The sequence below is a fragment of the Hemitrygon akajei genome, chromosome 17 (genome assembly GCF_048418815.1).
Source record: "Hemitrygon akajei chromosome 17, sHemAka1.3, whole genome shotgun sequence".
NCBI lineage: Eukaryota > Metazoa > Chordata > Chondrichthyes > Myliobatiformes > Dasyatidae > Hemitrygon > Hemitrygon akajei.
The window spans coordinates 1,559,585-1,581,316 of NC_133140.1; the positions used below are offsets into that span (position 1 = coordinate 1,559,585).

The 21,732-nt window shown below is 42.5% G+C and overlaps 1 protein-coding gene across 1 annotated transcript in view; it reads left to right on the forward strand.

Moving 5' to 3' along the window:
* LOC140740438 (hydrocephalus-inducing protein-like) overlaps window positions 1-21,732 on the forward strand; it is a 579,330-nt gene that overhangs the window by 504,480 nt on the left and 53,118 nt on the right. Inside the window, exons 62-65 of the mRNA XM_073069569.1 lie at window positions 5,084-5,242; window positions 9,418-9,698; window positions 14,339-14,558; window positions 20,115-20,327. Coding sequence (XP_072925670.1) covers window positions 5,084-5,242; window positions 9,418-9,698; window positions 14,339-14,558; window positions 20,115-20,327 — 873 coding nt within the window. The remainder of the gene's footprint in view (window positions 1-5,083; window positions 5,243-9,417; window positions 9,699-14,338; window positions 14,559-20,114; window positions 20,328-21,732) is intronic.

Consider the following 21,732-nt stretch of genomic DNA (forward strand, 5'->3'; position numbering starts at 1 on the left):
TGGTGGGCTCTTTCTGGGGACACATAAATTTCAGTTTCAGGAGGTTTTCAATCCAGGTTTCATGAACAGAGGCATTTTACTGAAGTGCTTCAGGTACAACCTCACAAACACTGGGCTGTGCTCTTAAACAAAATATTGTATCCCCAAAACTTTCCTCGAAGTGGAATAGGAGGTAGTTCTATTCATTGAGAGTAGGTCTACCTCTCAAAATTAGAATCAAGTTTATTGTCACTGAAGTAAGTCATGAAGTTTGATCTTTTGCAGCAGCAGTACAGTGCAGGCACGATAAATTACTATAAGTTACAACTAAAAATAAATATGTAGTGTAAAGTAGAATAACGAAGTATAGTTTATGAATCGTGACATGGTAGTGTAGAGGTATGCGTGACACTATTATGGTTCGGAGTTCAATTCCGGTGCCACCTGTAAGGTGTTCTTCCTGTGACTATGTGTATTTTCTCCAGATGACCCAGTTTCCTCCAACAGTCCAAAGATGTACCGGTTAGTAGGTTAATTGGTCATTGTAAATTGTCCAGTGATTAGTGTTAAACAGGTGGGTTGCTGAGCAATGCAGCTCATTGGGCCCAAAGGACCTATTTCATGCTGTAACTCTAAATAAATAAATAAAATTCACCGTGTCTGCACTGTCCTGCTGCCACAAAGTAGCAAGTCTCATGAGTAATGTCAGTGAAAAAACTTGATTCTGATTCTTTAGATAAACATCTTGGTGGCATCACTGGTCCCTCTCAGCTGCATGTGTGTGTGCTCCCACGCGCACAGCCTTGCTGGAATTCCCTTTTATATAACGTTAATATAATCTTGAAATCTGTTAATATAATTGTGAAATACCTGGAATTAATGATGTGTTATGAATATTATCCATTAATTTTCTGAATAATAAATGTACCACAACCTTTACCTTGAAACATTTTAGAGCTTCATTGTCAGTATGTCAAAGTTCAAACACTGCTAGAATGGAAACTGGTTGCTCGTTGTTAATGAACGACCTACCCGCTGTACGCCAATGCCATCTAGTCGAAATTTTTCTTTTGCTATTGTGCTTGTCAGTTGTTTTGACTACCCGTTACTGTTTACTTCTATTGTGAGTTGTGATTGGTGCTTGTTTGATGGGCATATTACATAAAATCATTGAAAATTTCGTGCAGCTTTCAGGCCATGTAAAAATTTCCTGCGCAGAGCAATGGTTGGTCTACACAACTGTAAAAAAAATAGAGGGAATGTTGATTGGTATGGACAATTTGGATTGTAAAGAGAGCCTTCATAAATCAGGAAGTTTGGATGTATTGTTGAAGTAGTACAAGATAGTGAGGCTGAATTTAGAGTATTGTGTGTGGTTCTGGTCACCTTCCTATGGGAAAGATATTAAAAAGACTGAAAGAATGAAAATTTACAAGGATGTTGCCAGGACTTGAGGACCTGAGTTATAGGGAAAGGTTGAATAGGTTAAGACTTTATTCCCTGGACAGCAGGAGAATGAGGGTAGATTAGATAGGAGTATATCAAATGATCAGGGATATAGATAGGGTGAATATATGCAGGCTTTTTCCCCCTCAGGTTTGGTGAGGTTTAGGCAAAAGATGAAACTGAAGGTAAGCTCCTTCACTCAGAGGGTAATGCGATTGTGGAACAAGCTGGCAGCAAAGTGGTAGGTGCAGATTCGATCTCGAATATTTAAGAGAAGTTTGGATAGGTACTGGAATAGGAGAGGCTTGGAGGGCTGTAGTTCAGGTGCAGGTGGGTGGGACTAGGTAGAGGTTCAGGTCGGTACAGACTAGCATGCCGCTGAATGGCCTGCTACCAAGCTGACTCTATGACTGTAAATTTCTGCTCACCAAGTACTTATGGCAGGTAAACATCTGAGGGGCTCGAGGGAGGTGTTGCCGGTATTCAGATGAGAACTCATGCCTGGTCTTTGGATGATATCATTACCCATCAGTGGCTAGGTGAAGAAGTGTAGACTTTTGGTGGAGTGTTAGACTGCAGGAAGAGTAACCGTGCAAGTGATTCTCCAGGTTTGTGTGTTCCAGGAACGCAGACCCACCAAGGTGAACAATATAAAGTGGTATTGCAGGAGAATGACACCAAAAGCAGCAGATGGGTTGAAGAGAATAAGGACCAATAGATTGTCACAACAATTTAAGGATTTATTGATGGCAACCATGAGAAGTGTTTTTATCTATGGCAGACCAGAAACTTTGGAGATGTTCCAGGGGAGGTGGACTCCAGTCCATTCAAAGGGAGGTTAGAGATGAACTAGAATCGGAATCAGCTTTATTATCACTAAAATATGGCATGAAATGTATTGTTCTATGGCAGAGTACAGTGTAATTCTTAAAGGAATACTCTAAATTATATCAACATGAAAAAATAAACAAGTAGTGCAGAAAGACATCCGAATAGTCAGAGGTTACGGCAGGAGTTCAAGGAACATTCAGAAATCTGATGGTGGAGGGAAAGGAGCTGTTCCTAAAACATGGAGAATGTGTGATGGTGTGATGGTCTGCAAGGACACAGAGCTCAAAGGATTATTTCTTCAGGGAAAAGGCCGTTCTCATTTCACACAAGACCTGAGTGAACAGCATCCCAAAGCTTACCAGGGTTAGTTACTGGGTTCATACTGGAGGACGGGGCAGTATCAGGAAACCCACTGATGTGAGGGATGATCAGCAGCATGGAGCAGCCTGTATTGCATCTCTTTGTCATGTTGTGACTAATTCATAGATTCGTAGAGTTATTTTGTATGGAAACAGGGTCTTCGTTCCAGATGGTCCATGACAACTACAATGCCGATCCACAGAACCAGAATCCCATTTATTGTCACTCTTATTAGTCATGAAATTTGTTGTTTTGTGGCAACAGTACAGTGCAAAACATAACAAATTACCATAAATCACAATAATAAATGCATAAATATAAATAATGCTAAGGAGGAATGAAGAATACCCCAGTCCCATTGGTTAATTTCTCTCTAAACCTTTCCTATCCATGCACCTATCCTTATCTGCTTTAACCACTTCCTCTGACAGCTTGTTCAATGTGTCCACCACCCTCTGTATTAAAAATTTGCCCCTCAAGGCCCTTTTAGGTATTTCCCCTCTCACCTTAAGCCTAGGGACTCAAGATTTAGACTCCTCTACCCAGGGGGAAAGACTTCGACTATCCAATCTTAATTTGTGACCCTCCTGACTAGTGTCCACAATGACCAAATATTGGAAATACTTGCCATTGCTGGCCCTAGTTTGCAGAGCAGCTACCTGGTTCACAAACCACTACCTGTTCTTGTATGCTGGCCAGTTCAATGAGTGGTTAAATGTTTCCTCGCAGAACCAGGAGGTCTGACCCACCAAGAGCTTCTCTCTTGATACAGTTCCAATTCACTGCTGAAGCACACCTTTGACACAGAAACACCTCATTGGATTTTTAATAAAAATGTTGTATGCTGCTAAGTTTAGAGATATTATACTGAGCAAATAAAGGATAAATGTTCATCCAGCTTGCTGGTTTATGTGAATTCTCACTGTGCAGTGAACACATCTTGTCTGTAGACAGAGAGCTTAGGAAACACAGCCCACAGTATTCCTAAAGCATGCAAAGGGCAGCCTGGATATAGATGTGTGCCTGTCAAGGATTGGCAAGATCCTGCATAAGCCGCTTGTGGTAAAATTGAATTATCTTCCAGAAGTTTCCTTGCGATTCCTCTGATCAACCACCATTGACCCTGCCTTGACCTTGGCTTGTGCAGCTGGATCCTGGACTTCCTGTCAGATCGTCAGCAGCTGATAAGAGTGGGCTCCCTCACCTCCACCCCCTGACTCTCAACACAGGAGCCCCTCAAGGCTGTGTACTAAGTCCCCTCCTTTACTCCCTGTATACCCATGACAGTGTCGCCACCCACAGCTCTAATCTGCTAATTAAATTTGCCGACGATACTATATTGATTGGCCTAATCTCAAACAATAATGAGGTTACCTACAGGGAAGAAGTCATCTCTCTGACACAGTGGTGTCAAGAAAACAACCTCTCCCTCAATGTCGCAAAAACAAAGGAGCTGATTGTGGATTACAGGAGGAATGGACCCCTATTGACATTGGTGGATATAGGGTTGAGAGGGTAAACAGCTTTAAGTTTCTCGGCATCCACATCACTGAGGACCTCACATAGACTGTACACACCAGCTGTGTGGTGAAACAGGCACAACGGCAGCTCTTACACCTCAGACAGTTGAGGAAGTTTGGTATGGGCCCCCAAATCCTAAGAACTTTCTACAGGGGCACAATTGAGAGCATCCTGACTGGCTGCATCACTGCCTGGTATGGGAACTGTACCTCCCTTAATCACAGGATTCTGCAGAGAGTTGTGCCAACAGCCCAGCGCATCTGTAGTTATGAACATCATGATTCATGACATTTACAAAGACAGGTATGAGAAAAGGGCCTAAAGAATCATTGGGGACCCAAGCCACCCCAACTACAATCTATTCCAGCTGCTACCATCTGGGAAACAGTACCACAGCATAAAGGCCAGGGCCAACAGTCTCTGGGACAGTTTCTTCCACCAGGCCATCAGACTGATTTGGGTGTATTTCTAGGCTAAATTGACTGTTCTATTTATTATAAATTACTATGATTGCACGTTGCACATTTAGACAGAAACGTAAAGAGTTTTACTCCTCATTAATGTGAAGGATGTAAGAAATAAAGTCAATTCAATTCAATTCAATTAAGAAGTGTAGAGATCTTTATGTTTTAATGCAATGAATCCAGACAACACGACATACAAAAGGAAAATTCTCCAGAACATCCCAAAGTGTTGAGATTGATACTTCATCAGAAATGGACAGCTTGTCTGCACCACGCAGATAGCAGGATGTTTGGTGGCATTATGAACATATATTCAGCTTTAGCTCTGTGTTAACTTGGTCCAGAAACATTAGCAGAAGTTCCCCATTACTCTGAGTCTGTAGGGTAAATGTAGGGTCCACTCTTAAACATTTGCTCTTCATTTATCTACATTCATTTCAACAATCAGTTACAGTGACGCTTCACATATTCTTACTTTCCAGGTTGAAGTTGCCATTCCCAAGAACAAGGTGGTTTATTTCCAGCCTCTGAGGGTTGGACAGACTGTGAGGAAAGTCGTGCCAATAATCAACAGGAGCCTGGCGCCTGTGAATTTCATTCTCTCTGTGACTCCTAACCAACAACTTCTTCAGAACACCAAGGTACGAATGTTAATCAGTCAGATCTGCCCTCTGTCGTCACTTAACAGTAAAATCAAATGCCAGTCAAGTTCAAAGCTCTGTGCAGTAACTTAGCAGTTACCACAGCAACAGATTTCCTCTGATCTTTCTGTTAGGGGCACCATAAACATTGGGAGATTTCCTCTGATCATGAACATGAATGTTGGTAATGGTGGGAATGCTATGTTATCACCAGAGTGTGTGATAATACTTGTGGGATCCCCCAACATATCCTTAGGTGTGTAGTTATGTGACACATTTCACTGTATGTGCATGCGATAAATAAATCTGAATCTCACTGTAACCAGTGAGAGATTTACCCCCATCAGTGACGCTGTAAGTGTGAGATCTCTCCTGTTCACTTTCCATGAATGAGGGGAGCTGGCACTGTGTTCATTGTGAGTGCTGTTCTCCGACTGTACAGATAGGCAGACAACACCCTCAGCTGCCTGCTTCCCTTCCTCATCCTACACAGGCGAGATTGTCCCCAGGGATGTAGAAATCTCCTCTGTGGGATATTGCAACCCTTCCCCAGTATAATGCCAGGAGCATTGCTCTGCCATCATGGACAGCCGTTCTGGGCACACTGCAAAGTCAGCAGGCTGTCCGTTAAGCTTTGATCAGTAACAAGATAGCATCAATAACTGGTAACAATGGCCAACAATTTTTTTTCGAAAGTTTTGCTTCCTCAGAAATTTATTTTGTTTATGATAGACCACAGCTGAACACAAATATAATTTCAGACTACTTGCATCACGTAAGAATTCGGAGAAACAAGATGTTAACTTTTATTGAATATAATGTGTTTAATTGCATAACGGTGCTGATGCTTTGCAATAGTTCAACTAAACTGAAAATGTTTTGTTGATGATTTTCATTTGTACTTTGTCTAAAGCTTCTGGCTGAAGTGTCCAGTGTTGATGAATTCCAGTTGTCCTGGTACTGTTCTCCATGACCGCAATGTCCTGATGAAATCTTTCACCGTGCTTGTCATTGAAAGCACCAGGAATTGCAGGGAAGAGTTCTAAATGGGAATGCTGAAAACAGATCTTTAGCGACATGTTGCACTTCATGGTTTTGTATGCTTGAAACATGTTGTCAACCAACTGCATGTAATTTGGTGCTCTGTGGATGTCAAGAAAATTTTCAGAATCAATCAAATTCAGGTTTAATATCCAACACGAGGAAATCTGCAGACGCTGGAAATTCAAACAACAACACACACAAAATGCTGATGGAACACAGCAGGCCAGGCAGCATCTATAGGGAGAAGCGCTGTTGACGTTTCGGCCCAAGACCCTGACAAAGGGTCTCTGACAAAGTACCCTGACGGAGGGTCTCGGCCCGAAATGTCGACAGTGCTTCTCCTTATAGATGCTGCCTGGCCTGCTGTGTTCCACCAGCATTTTGTGTGTGTTGCAGATTTAATATCTGTCAGCTGTCATGCTTTCTTTATAGCTGCATCAATATGTTGGGATCAGGTTAGATCCTTAGAGATCTTGACACTCATGAACTTGAAATTGCTCACTCTCTCCACTTCTGATCTTTCTATGAGGATTGGTTCATGTTTCCTTGTCTTACCCTTCCTGAAGTCTACAATCAGCTCTTTGGTCTTGCTGACGTTGAGTGCCAGGTTGTTGCTGTAACACCACTCAGCTAGCTGGTATATCTTGCTCCTGTATGCCCTCTCATCTCCATCTGAGATTCTGCCAACAATGGTTCTATCATCAGAAAATTTATAAATGCCATTTGAGCTATACCTGGCCACACAATCATGGGTACAGAGAGAGCAGAGCAGTGGGCTAAGCACACATCCCTAAGATGTGCCAGTTTTGATTGCAAGTGAATAGGAGATATTATTCTCAATCCAGACAAATTGTGTTCTTCCTGTTAGGAAGATGAGGATCCAATTGCATGTAGGCCCAGGTTCTATAGCTTATTGATCAGAACTGTGAAAATTATGGTGTTAAATGCTGAGCTATAGTCAACAAACAGCCTCCTTACATTGATGTTTGAATTGTCCAGGTGATCTGGTAGGGCACCTGGACAATGGTAGGGCATTGAGGAATGCAGTAGAACAGAGTGATCTAGGAATAATGGTGCATAGTTCCCTGAAGGTGGAATCTCATGTGGATAGGGTGGTGAAGAAAGCTTTTGGTATGCTGGCCTTTATAAATCAGAGCATTGAGTATAGGAGTTGGGATGTAATGTTAATATTGTACAAGGCATTGGTAAGGCCAAATTTGGAGTATTGTGTACAGTTCTGGTCACCGAATTATAGGAAAGATGTCAACAAAATAGAGAGAGTACAGAGGAGATTTACTAGAATGTTACCTGGGTTTCAGCACCTAAGTTACAGAGAAAGGTTGAACAAGTTAGGTCTTTATTCTTTGGAGTGTAGAAGGTTGAGGGGGGACTTGATAGAGGTATTTAAAATTATGAGGGGGATAGTTAGAGTTGACATTGATGGGCTTTCTCCATTGAGAGTAGGGGAGATTCAAACAAGAGGACATGAGTTGAGAGTTAGGGGGCAAAAGTTTAGGGGTAACACGAGGGGGAATTTCTTTATTCAGAGAGTGGTAGCTGTGTGGAACGAGCTTCCAGTAGAAGTAGTAGAGGCAGGTTCAATATTGTCATTTAAAAAAAAATTGGATAGGTATATGGACAGGAAAGGAATGGAAGGTTATGGGCTGAGTGCAGGTTGGTGGGACAGGTGAGAGTAAGCATTCAGCACGGACTAGAAGTACTGAGATGGCCTGTTTCCGTGCTGTAATTGTTATATAGTTATATGATCTAAGGCCATTGGGACTGCATCTGCCATAGACCAATTGTGGTGATAGGCAAATTGTAATGGGGCCAGGTTCTTGCTGAGGTAGGAGTTGATTCTAGCCATGACCAACCTCTCAAAACATTTCAACACTGTAGATGTGAGTGCTACTGGATGATCATCATTAAAGCAGCTCTTCTTGGGCACTGGTATAACTGGTGCCATTTTGAAGCAGGTGGGAACTTCTGACTGTAGCAGTGAGAGGTTGAAAATGTCCTTGAATACTCTCGGCAGTTGGGTGGCACAACTTTTCTGAACCTTACCAGGTACTGCTTACCTTAAGAAGGTCCACTCTCCTGAAAGACTGCCTAACATCAGCCTCCGAGACAGAGATCACAGGATCACCGGGTGCAGCAGAGATCTTCACAGCTGTAGTTATATTCTCCCTTTCAAAGAGGGCATAGAAGGCATTGAGTTCATCTGGTAGTGAAGAATCACTGCCATTCTTACTATTGGGTTTTGATTTGTAGGAAGTAATGTCTTTCAAACCCTGCCAGAGATGACATGTATCTGATGTCACCTCCAACCTTGCTAGGAAAAGTTTCTTCCCTCTTGAAATAGCCCTCTGCAAGTCATACCTGGTTTTCTGGTACAGACCTGGGTCACCAGACTTGAATGCCACAGATCTAGCCCTCATCAGATGACGAACCTTCTGGTTCACTCATGGCTTTTGGATTCTGAATGTACAGCAATTTTTCGTGAGCACATATTCATCCACACGGATTTGAATGGTCAGTAACAACTGTATCCTTGAATGCCTTCCATGCAATTTTTTCCAGTCCCATTTGAAGTTCTTCCAGTTGCCTGTCATTTATGAACTGTTTGATTTGTGGACCAACAAAAAATGCCTTCCTTATTCTTGGCTTCAGTTATTCTGAATTGAATTATGAATTCAAATAGCAAATATAGGCGATTTCAAAAAGTGGTGCGCAATAGGGAAATTTCACGGTGATTTTTATGATCTGCAGCCCAAAATCCATAAGATACACCAAAAAGTATTCAGGAAGCAAAATCTTCGTTATCCAGTGTAATTAACGTGTTGTCTCATGTTCTGAGATATTGTGAAAAGCTTGCATACTATCCAGTCAGATTATCCCATACATAAGTACATCAAGGTTGTACTAAAGGAAAAGCATTAACAAATGTTACAAAGTAGAGTGCAGGTACACTTAGGTACAAGGATAAGGGCAGTGGCAAGGCTGCTCACTGAAGCAGCATTGGTTAGGATGCAATAGCTGTGGCGCAAAATATTCTGAAAGTGCATTTACTGATTCCAGAATATGTTGAATGTACACACATGGCTTGCTCATTTTACTTACTCCCTTTTCAGGTTCTAAGCCTATCACCAAACAACAAGATCACGCTGAAAGCGCAGGGGGGCACCTGCAATGTTACAGTCACCTTCTCCCCAGTCTGCCGGGTACCCGAGTTTGCCGAAGAAGTGAGAATGGAGTTGCCAGGTGTTTCCAAGGCTCTCTTTGTGATCCGAGGATGCTGCCAGGCGACCGAGATCGTACTGGACCAGGACTGCATCACATTTGGGGCCGTGATCCTCCGCAGCAAGGCAACCCGGCTGGTCATGTTGAAGAACATTGGCGATATTGGTGCCAGGTACCAAGTTCACAATCAGTGAGGACCATCTTGTTACAGTGTGGCCATGTCTACTGGGGATCTCACTTATCTGTCAAAACTCATCTCCCTTCTGCACTCAACAATTAGCAATGGTTTATTCTCTTGCCTCGGAAGCTGGCAGGCATGAATTCAAACCCCTGCCTAAACACCTGAGCAGGGAGAGACTCTTAGATAGGAATATGGATGACAGAAAAATGGAAGGCTGTGGAGGATTCTGACTGGTTTTAGAGGTTAAAAGGTGTCACAACATCATAGTTTTTTTTGCTGCAGCGATACAGTGCAATACATAAAATTACTACGGTACTGTGCAAAAGTCATAGGTATCCTAGTTCTATATGTGTACCAAAGACTTTAGCACAGTACGGTACATGTTAACTCCAGTTAGCTGTCAGTGCAACTTGTTTGGATGCCCAAAGCTCTCTCAGGCTCTGATACTGACGGCTACTTGTTCATCTGATTGTTACCCTCCTCAATAACCATATAACAATTACAGCATGGAAACAGGCCATCTCAGCCCTTCTAGCCCATGCCAAACGCTTACTCTCACCTAGTCCTACCGACCTGCACTCAGCCCATAACCCTCCATTCCCTTCCTGTCCATATACTTAACCAATTTTTTTTTAATGACAGAATCAAACCTACCTCTACCACTTCTACCGGAAGCTCGTTCCACACAGCTACCACTCTCTGAGTAAAGAAGTTCCCCCTCATGTTACCCCTAAACTTTTTCCCTCCTCAACTCCAAACATACAAACTCACAGGCTCTCCTTCTGAGTTCTGGTGAAGGGTCTCATCCTGAAACATCAACTATTCATTTCCCTCCAATGATGCTGCCTGACCAGCTGAATTCCTCCAGCATGATGTATGTGTTGCTCCAGATTATCTACAGAATTTCTTGTGACTCTTCTGACTGAGCTGTTTCAAATGACTTACTGCAACCTTCCAACATCTGCCAGTCTCTGAGGGCATTCTTAGCCTGAAATGTGGAACCCAAAGTTGGCTGCAATGCTGATCAGCTGACCCCTGTTTACTCTTCATTAGATCAATATGTTAAGGGTGTTCTTCCGACAGCCTCCTGATATCTGCCCGGTCTGGGTGCCTGAGTTATGTGGATAGGCTGGGACTGTTCTTCCCTGGAGCTAAGGAGCTAGGACAACCCTATAGAAGTTCATAAAGTCATGAGGGCATAAATAAGATAGATAGTTACAGTCTGTCTTTCAGGGTAAGGGATTTTAAAATAGAGGGCAGAGGTTTAAGCTGAGAGGGGAAAGATTTAAAGGGGATCTGAGAGGCAAATTTTTCACAAAGAGATATCAGAGGAGGTGGTAGGGGCAGGCATGGTTAATAAATAAAACGTTTGAACAGCTATACAAAAAGGAAAGTTTTTCAGATATATCAAGGAAATGCAGACAAACAGGAGTAAAACATCTTGGTCAGCATGTCTAGTTTGTCCGAAGGGACAATGCTCTGTAACTCTGAACCGTTAAATCTGGCTTTAAACAAAGCCATGGCACTGAAAAAGAACTGTTGATCCCACTTTAGTGACAGTACGAAATTCCCTGCCAGTGCTTGTCTAAGTGATCTGACCCACTCATTCCCCTCGGGTTCACTGAGGAAGCTACAGGTTTCTGCTCTGCTGTTGTGCATCTTAATCTTGCCCTCTGAATGTTGGAAAATCAACACTTGTTGACAGACTGTGCCAAATAGAAAATCAAAAAGAAAAACTACAGATTTGGGAAATATAAAGTAAAAACATTTAATATTAGAAATATTCAACAGGCGAGGCTGCATCTGTGGGAAGAGAAACAGATGTAACATTTCCGATTGAAGACCACTACAACTTGAAATATTAACTCTTTTCCTTTTCCCACAGGTTCTGCCTGACCTGCTGAGTAATTCCAACATCCTCTGTTTTTACTTGAGGCTGGACTAAATGGGTTTTGCCAGACTCTAGCCAGTTTGTTATGACTTGGATTGTGAAAAAGGATCTGGTGCTTTCCCAGCATATGTGACAAATAAAATAAGCTCTTCTCAGGCTACCGGCCGTAAAACATCAGTTAAAGTTGTTACCTGTATCCATCTCTAGCCCAAGGAAGAGCTTATTACGTTACCAGCGTGTTCAGGCATCAGGCTGGCAACAGACCCGCAGAAAGAAAGATCTCAAAGCTGCCCGGGGTCGCTCCATCGGCATCTGCGCCACCTAAGATCTCTAACGAACACCTATTAGTCTTAGTATCAGCAGCGCTGTGACAGTCTGAGCAGATTCAGAACCCTCTGTGTGCATTGGTGCCTGTCTGTTCTGACCCCGAGGCAGTGAGCTTGTGGGAATTAAACGTGCCGTCCATTCTGCAGCACTTTCCTTTGCTTAGGAACATTGGAACTCACTGTATGCAAAATGCTGCCAATCATTGTGTCCTTTGTTTACTGACCCTCTCCCTATTTGCCTGTCTAGCCCTATGTGCTTTTGACAGCTCTTGTTGAGTCTTCCCCTAACTTCAAGGTGAAAATAACTGCAGCTTCATCACATCATTGAGACTGTTCCAATGAAACTGCTTTGCAGGCTTGGACCAGGAGTACTCCAACCGAGTCAGAACTACTAGGTTGTAAAGGGAGAGCTTAGCTTGCTTGCTTTTGCATATAATACCTCTAATTCGTAAAGTGAATAAGCCTCTTTTATTCACAGTGGAGTTATTGCAGATATCTGAAGGATAACTGAAGTAGTGTAGACAATGTGCAACAAATCTGATCAGGAGAGAAAAAGTATAGGAAAAAATATTGAGACTAAAGGTAGATAGGTCACCAGGATCTAATGAGCTGAATCCAATTGTTTAAAAGGAATTGACCACAGAGAGAGTAGAGTCATTTTCAAACACCCTGTGTTCTGGAGAGGGAGGAGTGAATGTGGTGACAGTGGATGGGCAAACCACAAATATTCATACAGATCATTTCATTGCATCAGTGTATTGAGGTAGCACAAGGAAAAAACAGTATCATGGTTCACAATAAAGTGTTACGGTTACAGAGAAGGCGCAGTGCAGGCAGACAATGAGGAGCAAGTCCATAAACAATAGACTTTGATGTCAAGAGTCCATTTAACATGCTAGCAGATGGTTCAAAAGTCTTATAAAAGTGGGATAGAAGCTGCCCTTGAAATTGGTGGGACGTGTTTTCAAGCCTGATGGGAGAGAGAATGGAGAATGTTTGGGGTGGGGTGGGGTAAATAAACTGTCTGCTTTACTGAGGCAGCCCCTCATGCAAGAGGGAGATAAAAATCAAACAACTGAGGGCTACTTAGCTGGGCATCGGTAGTTTGGAATTTGCTGTAATCTAAAATTAACGATGAAAACAAATCCCCCAAATGTAAGAAAAGTGAACTAAAAGCGGAGAAGCTGAACCAGTCAGGGAGCATCAGTAGAGAGAGGCAATTAATGTGTCAGATCTGAAACTCTTCATCAGAACAGAGTCAGAGAGAAAACGGGAAGGGGACTTGGGTAAAGCAAAGGGACTATCTCAGATTGGGTAAATATTGAGATTCGATTATGCTCCTTCGTGCATGCACTTTATTTGCTAATGTGCATAATCTGTGGAATGCTGTTTAATCTGGGCAACTGGGACATGGCCAGCATAGTCTCTACAGTACAGGGGGTGGGGGGTGGGAGAGAGAGTACGGCGAGCAAGAATAGTCAGTTCTGATGCAGACAGATAGAAGGAGAGCCTTATTTAACACCAAATAATTTGATACAGAGTCTGCAGGCTGCAACGTGCCCAGGCTGAAGATTCGGTGTTATGTAACATCTTCATCTCCAGTCCGGGCACACTGCAGTCTGCAGGAGTGTGAAACTCCCCAGAATTACATAAACTGCTCTTTCATCAATTTATAAGTCACTTTATTTAATAAATGATATATTAGCATTGAAGGTTATTTCCTGGAATGAGAGCGTTTTCCTGTCACAGGCAGCTTAAAGATGTTAGCTCTGTATTCTTTGGAGATTTGAAGGATAATGAATGATCTTCCTGAGGAAGCACAAGAGGCAAATTTGAGAGGTCCACCTGTGTGTGGTGACACTCACGGCTGCCCCCAAGGCATCCTCAGATGGTGTTGGTTGTTAATGCAAATGACACATTCACTGTATATTTTGATGTACATGTCATTAATAAACAACTCTAAATCAAAACCAGAAATTTTAAACTGAGATGTGCAGGAATTTCTTCTCACAGAGTACAGAGCGTTATGAATCTGTGGAATTTTCTGTCCCGCAGGCTGGATCACTTGGCATATTTAAAGAAAAAATAGCTGCACTATTGAAATGTTGAGAGCTGAGTGTTCTGTGGAATTGGCAAGTCCCTCCCACCATCCTTTTCTTCTGGCATCTTCCCCCTTTCCTTTTCTGTCCAGGAGAAGGATCTCGGCTTGAAGTGTCAACTCTTTATTCATTTCCACAGATGCTGCCTGACCTGCTGAGTTCCTCCAGCATTTTGTGTGTGTTGCTCTGGATTTCTCGTGTTTAAGCTGTTTTAATATGTTATTATTATATGTTAAAAGTTTAATTCATACAAGTTAAGCCATTTGATGAAGCACCAGAAATTAAATCTTCTTCTCTAAAATGTTCACATTGCAGCTTTAGGTGGGAAATTGAAAAAATTAAGCCACACTTCTCAATCAGCCCTGTGGAGGGTTATCTGTCACCAGGAATGGAGGTGTCCTTGCAGGTGGAGTTCCATCCTGTCGCTGTGAACACAGACATTCGTGTGCAAGACCTGAACTGCTTCATTGAAAAAGCCAAATCCCTCCAAATCCACCTAACAGGATCGTGTGTGCCAGCATCAGCCATGAAAGAGGTACAACCACTAGCTCTGCGCTAACAGGTCGTGTCCTCACGGGGCCCTGTCATTCTTGCAACTTGGGATGTGTTTGGGCCTTAAAAGGCATTGAATCAGCTCAGAGCTCTTGTTCCCCTCTCAGTCAGCCTTGGCCGGTGGCTCTGCGAAGGGAAATCACTCATTGTTCACAGTGAACTCTGGAAAAGTAGTTTTTTGGAGTCTCAGTGCAAGGTGCTTGTCATGGGCTACAGTGATGGTTGTAAAAGCAGAGCTAACAGTTGCAGAGATCAGACATGGTGGGACAGTGGAAGACTTTCAAAGAGATTTTTCATGGTGCTCAAAAAAAGTATATTCCAGTTAAAAGCAAGGACAGTAAGGGTGGGGAGAGCCAGCCTTGGTTAACTAAGGAAATAAAAGAAGACATCAAACTAAAGCTTGTGCATATAAAGTCACCAAGAGTTGTGGGAAACTGGAAGTTTGGGAAAACTTCAAAAAGCAACAAAGAACCACAAAGCGAGCAATAAAGAAAGGGAAGATAGATTATGAAAATAAACTAACACAAAATATAAAAACAGTAAAAGTTTTTATAATTATATAAAGCGGAAAAGGGTAGCTAAAGTGAACATAGGTCCCTTGGAGGATGTGAAGGGAGAATTAATATTGGGTAATGAGGGAATGGCACAGGCTTTGAATGACTATTTTGTGTCAGTCTTCATGGACACATCTAACATGCCAAAGAGAGATGTTATGGATGTAATGGGAGGTGAGGACCTCGATACAATAGTGATCACTGAAGAGGTAGTGCTGAGCAAACTTGTGGGCCTGAAGATAGATAGTCCCCTGGTCCTGATGAAATGCATCCCAGGGTATTGAAAGAAATGGCAGAAGTTATCATTGAGGCTTTGGTGATAACTTACCAAAATTTCTAGACTTTGGGCAGGTCCTGGCAGATTGGACGACAGCAAATGTCATGCTGCTTTTCAAAAAAGTATGTAGGCAAAAGTCAGATAACTATGGACTGGTTAGTTTAACATCTGTAGTTGGGAAAATGCTTGAAGCTATCATTAAAGAAGAAATAGCGAGGTATCTGGAAAGAAATGAATCCATCAGGCAGACACAGCGTGGATTCAGCACAGGCAGGTCCTGTTTGACAATCTTACTGGAGTTCTTTAAGGATTTAACAAGTGCAGTGGATAGAGGGGAACAGATGGACAATATTTACTTGGATTTCCAGAAGGTATTCGATAAGGTGCCTCATAAAAGACATCCATAAGATAAGGATGCGTAGAGTTGGGGGTGCATAGAGTTGGGGATAAAGGATTGGTTAACTAAAAGAAAGCAGAGAGTTGGAATATGTGGGTGTTACTCTGGTTAGCAATCAGTGGTGAGCGGTGTGCTGCAGAGGTCGGTGCTGGGCCCACAACTGTTCATGATATACATTAATGATCTGGAAGTGTAGTGTATCTAAGTTTGCTAATGATACTAAATTCAAAAGCAAATTGTGCAGAAGATACGGAGAGTCTGCAGAGAGATACAGGTAAGTTAAGTAAGTGGGCAAGGGTCTGGCAGATGGAGTACAATGTTGATAAATGTGAGGTCATCCATTTTGGAAGGAAAAATGGAAGAGCAGATTATTTTTAAATGGTAAAAATTTGTAATACGCTGCTGTGCAAAGGGACTTGGGAGTACTTGTGCATGAATCACAAAAGGTTGCTTTGCAGGTGTGGCAAGTTATCAAGAAGGCAAATGGAATGTTGGCCTTTATTACGAGAGAGATTGAATTTAAGAGCAGGGAGGTTATACTGCCACTGTACCGGGTACCGGTGGGGCCGCACCTGGAGGACTCCATGCAGTTCTGGTCTCCTTACTTGAGGAAGGACGTACTGGCTTTGGTGGTGGTGCAGAGCAGATTCACCAGGTTGATTCTAGAGATGAGGGGGTTAGATTATGAGGAGAGATTATTAAGTCGCTTGGAACTGTACTCACTGGAATTCAGAAGAATCAGAGGACATCTTATAGAAACGTATAAAATTATGAAATGTATAGATAAGAGAGGGGCAGGAAAGTTGTTTCCACTGGTAGGTGAGACTGGAAATAGTGGACATAGACTCAAGGTTCGGGGAGTAAGTTTAGGATGAAGATGAGGAGCAACTGTTTTTCGCAAAGAGTGGTGAATCTGTGGAATTCTCTGCCCAATGAAGCAGTGGAGGCTACCTCAGTAAATATATTTAAGACAAGGTTAGATAGATTGTTGCATAGTAGGAGAATTCAGGGTTATCGGGAAAAAGCAGGTAGGTGGAGATGAGTCCATGGTCAGATCAGCCATGATCTTACTGAATGGCGGAGCAGGCTCGGTGGGCCAGATGGCCGACTCCTGCTCCTATTTGTTATGTTCTTGTGAGAGGCAAAAATATGGTAGCTAGTCGCAGTCTCTTTCCAAGGGCAGGAAAGTCAAATATTAGCAACATTCTCTAGCTTTAAGGTGAAAAGGGGAAGTTTAAAGAAGATCTGTGAGGCAGGTATTTTATTTTACCCAGAGACTTGCAATGTGCTGCCAGGGGAGATGGAAGAATTATATGCATTTGTGATGATTCAGAGGAACTTAGACATGAGCAGGCAGGGAACAAAGAGACATAGACTGTGTGCAGGTGATTAGTTAGATTGGTATAATGGCCAGTGCAGACATGATGTAGTATTATTTGTTCTGTGTCCAAATTCAATAAGCACAGAGTCATAGAAATGTACAGCACAGAAACAGGCCCTTCAGCCCATCTATTCTATGCTGAACCATTTAAACTGCATACTCCCATCAACCTGCACTGGGACCATAGCCCTCCATACCCCTACCATCCATTTACCTATTCAAACATGGCATGCACCACCTGTGCTGGCAGCTCATTCCACACTCTCACCACCTTCTGAGTGAAGAAGTTCCCCTGGTGTTTCTCTTAAACTTTTCACCTTTCACCCTTAGCCCATGACCTCTGGTGTAGTCCCACAAAACCTCAGTACAAAAAGCCCGCTTGCATTTACCCTATTTATACCTTTCATAAGTCTGAACCAATTCAATCTTTCTATATAACTCAGGTCCTCCAGACCCAGCAAGATCCTTGTAAATTTTTTCTGTACTATTTCAACCTTATTTACATATTTCTATAGGTAGATGACTAAATCTGCATGAAATGCACCAAATTAGGCCTCACAAATGGCTCGTAGAACTACAACATACTGTACATCCCCTTTCTTGTACTCAGTAAAGAACAAGGAATTGCAGATGTTGGAAATCAAAATAATACACACAAAATTCTGGAGGAACTCAGCAAACAAGGCAGCATCTATGGAAAAGAGTAAACAATCAACAATTCGGGCCAACACCCTTCATCAGGACCCAATACTCAATACTATGATTTATGAAGACCAATGTGCCACAAGCTTTCTTTACAATTCTACTACCTGAGACACCACTTTCAACAATTATGGACTTGTATTCCCAGATCCCTTTGTCTTACCACATTCCTCAGCAATCTACTCTTCATTCTGTAAGACTTACCCTTTGGTCCTACCAAAGGGCAACACCATGCACTTGTCTGCATTAAACTGCCTCTGCCATTGTTCAGCCCATTTTTCCAGCTGGTCCAGATCCTGCTGCAAGCCATATTAGGCTTCCTCGCTGCCCAGTATGTTCCGAATCTTGGTGTCATCCACAAATCTTCTGATCCAGTTAACCACATTATCATCCAGATCATTGATATCAATGACAAACAACAATGAATGCAGCACTGATCCACTAGTCACAGGCCTCCAGACAGAGAGGAACTGTCTACTACCACTCTTTGGCTTCTGCCACAAGCCAATGTTCAATCCAGTTTACTACCTCATCTTGAATGTGAGTGACTGAACCCTCTTGACGAAACTCCCATGTGGGACCTTGTCAAAGGCCTTGCTAGAGTCCGTATAGACAACATCCACTGCCTTGCCCCTCATCAACATTCCTGGCAACCTCCTCGAAAAACTCTATACGATCAGTTAGACATGGCCTACCACGCACAAAGCCATGCTGACAATCTTTGATCAATCTATGTCTAGCCAAGTACTTGGAGTGCCTATAAACTGTATTCACCCTATTTGGAAGTTTTCGTGTTTTATTGTTTTGCAAGATTGAATCATAGCAGATTTAATTTGACCGTTTTGACACTGATCAACAGAAAAATACTTTCATGTCAAAATGAAAAAATTATCTCTACAAAGTGATCAAAATTAATTACAAGTATAAACACAAAATAATTGAATTCACCCCCTTTAATATGAAACGCCAAATCATTACTGGTGCAGACAGTTGGTTTTAGAAGTCACGTAATTGGTTATATAGAGGTCACCCGAATGCAGTCAAGGTGTTTCAATTGATTGTTGTAATTTGTTCAGATCCTTTTTTGGTTTAGACTTGTCTTAAAACAGGTCATTCAAGCATTAGGCCTGATTTAGTGCTGGAAGCTCTTCAAACTTTATTTCATATTCGAAGTATTGATTTACACTTCTACTTCTTATGGGTTCCCACGCATAGAGGTGTTGAGGGGAATGAGTGGGTTGATTATTTGGCCAAAAGAGCTGTTCATCTGTGGATATAGACCTTAGCAAATCAAAAGCTATGGGATTATGGCAAGGCCTATGGGATAAGGGGGAGACATAGAAACATAGATATCCCCTATCCCTCTGCTTTAATGTTCCCTAGCATGTTAAGGTGGACTCTTGACCTCTCAGTCTACCTCATTAAGGCCTTGCAGCTTATTTTCTGCCTGCACTGCAGCCATCACACTTCATTCTATATTCTGTTGCTTTCCTTTATACAATTTCACAGCATTGCTGTAACAAAATGATCTGCATGGATGATATGAAAAACAAGTTTTTCCCTGTACCTTGGTACTAGTGACAATAACAAACCAATTTAGAAATATACCAGTTCTATATAATGGTAGACTACAGATAAAATACAACATAATTCCGAAAAGTCACAGCTTTTCAAGTTCTAATTCTGCAATTCGATCACAGCGTGACCACCTGCAGTGAGGGGACGAAAGCAGAATGAAAGTGGCCCCAAGAAACCCCTGCCTACCACATTGCCGTGAAGTTTGCATCCAAGAGGGCTGCTAGTATAAGCAGTAAACGAAACATGTTCATGCATTCACAGGAGTGAAGACCCGACAGAGGATAATTCAAAACTGCTGAGAGGATCACTGTGGTCTCAATCCCCTCCCCATTTTTGCCGTTTACCAAGAGTGTTGTATAGAAAAGGGTCGCAAGTTTTGTTGAGGATCTTTACCACTCAACCCACAAACTCTTTATTGTGTCCCTGTGCTACACACTACATGCATTAAATTACATTTTATTAGCTTAATTGTGTTTTTGTTCCATGTGCTGTGTATGACATATGCATTGTGAGTGCACTATGGTCTGAAGAAAGGGTGTTCTATCTGGTTGTACATATGTACATCAGATGACAGTAAACTTGAACTTGCTGTAGACACAGGTTGTCCAGGAAGGTGCCAACCATGCTTAACGTCTCCATTTGCCTTACAGGTGGTCAGTTTCATTTGCAATGTTCGGGCTAAACAGACACATGCCATTCAGCTGACAAACCGCACCAACCAGATCTGGAACCTGTGGCCAATAATTGAAGGAGAATATTGGATGGGAGCAAAGAATATAATCGTGCAGCCTCATCAGCAGAACCATCCGTATGAGATTACATACAGGCCATTGACAATGTCTCTCGATGGCAAGAAACATCAGGTAAAAATGTCCAGCAGCACACAGAGCTTGCTTTATGAGCTGTTTGTGAGCACAAATGTTGAAACATTAAATTCAAAAGAAGGTTATAAACTCTCAGGTAATAGGAGCAGAACAGTGGGCACTACTTCAGTCTAATCTGGGCCTCTGATGCTGTCTGTATGAATTCTGCATCTTCTCCCCGTATCCACATGAGTTTCAGCTGGGTGCTCCCAAAGATATTCTGGTGGGATAATTGACTGCCATATAAATCACAAACAAAAATTGTTCAAAGCATTCAGTAGGTCAGGCTGCATCTGTGAGTTAATGCTTCTGACGAAGAGTCTTTGACCTGAAATGTGAACTCTATTTCTCTTCCCACAGATGCTGCCAGCGATGCTGCATTTTCAGTTTTTATCTTAGATTTGCTGTTCGTGTGAGTGTCATTCCATAAACCTCCCCTAGTGCAGGAGAACTGAGCCGGATGAATTGAATGATACAGACGCTAAAAAGCAGGAAATGCTGGGAGTATTCAGCAGTTTATGTAAAATCTGTGGATACAAACTGATTATGTCCAGCATTTTCTGTTCTTTCCAGAGTGTGCCGGTTTCTGCTTTTTGATTTTTCACTGTGCCATTGAGCTGTCCTGACCTGGTGACTTAGCAGCTTGGCTTGCTGTTCTTTCTGAGCGGAAACCTTCTGCAGCGATAACATCTCTGTGGGAGTGTGAGTAAGAGCTGGTGTGAACTGCCCACCATCTCCTGCCTGGCAAGTATACGTCCTGTGGCTTAGAAATTCTGTGGAAAGGTTACAGGTGGGCTCTTTCCATACATTTGTATTGGCTTACAGATGGGCATCCCACCAAACTGGCCAATCTGCAACTGCAAGGGGCCTTGTCAGTATCTTCCCCTATCACAGCTGCTGCCTGCAATCTCCATTGTGGAGGTAGGGAGGGCCGCACAACGTGTCTTTCCTTTTTTGATTGCAAGTGAAGCAGCCTGAACGTGGATGTGGCAAGGTTTCAACGACGTGCCCTGATATGTAGCCAGTAACATCCTTCCCACAGCAATCCTTTGTGTAGCGGCAAGGCAAAGCAACCAGCACCTAGTGGCCAGCTAAAACCAGTGCCAGGCTGACTTTCCCTGATGGCTGCTTGGCCCAGTTAAGAACTCATTGTTCTGGAGTAAGCCATTTCAATAGTAGTACTGGGGAGTGTGAGTTTGAGCTGAGTTTTGAGACTGAATAAAGAGTTATTTCGAGTTCCAGCTTAGTTCTATTGTCTGGCTTCAAGCCTCCTCAATAATTATATACAAGAACACAACAAATTAGTGGTGAGATGCTGTATTATATCAATGTGACAATTTGGCAGAAAACTTCTGTGCAATTCTGCAACAGCCACAAGCTGAATTTGAGGTGGCACAGCTGAGGT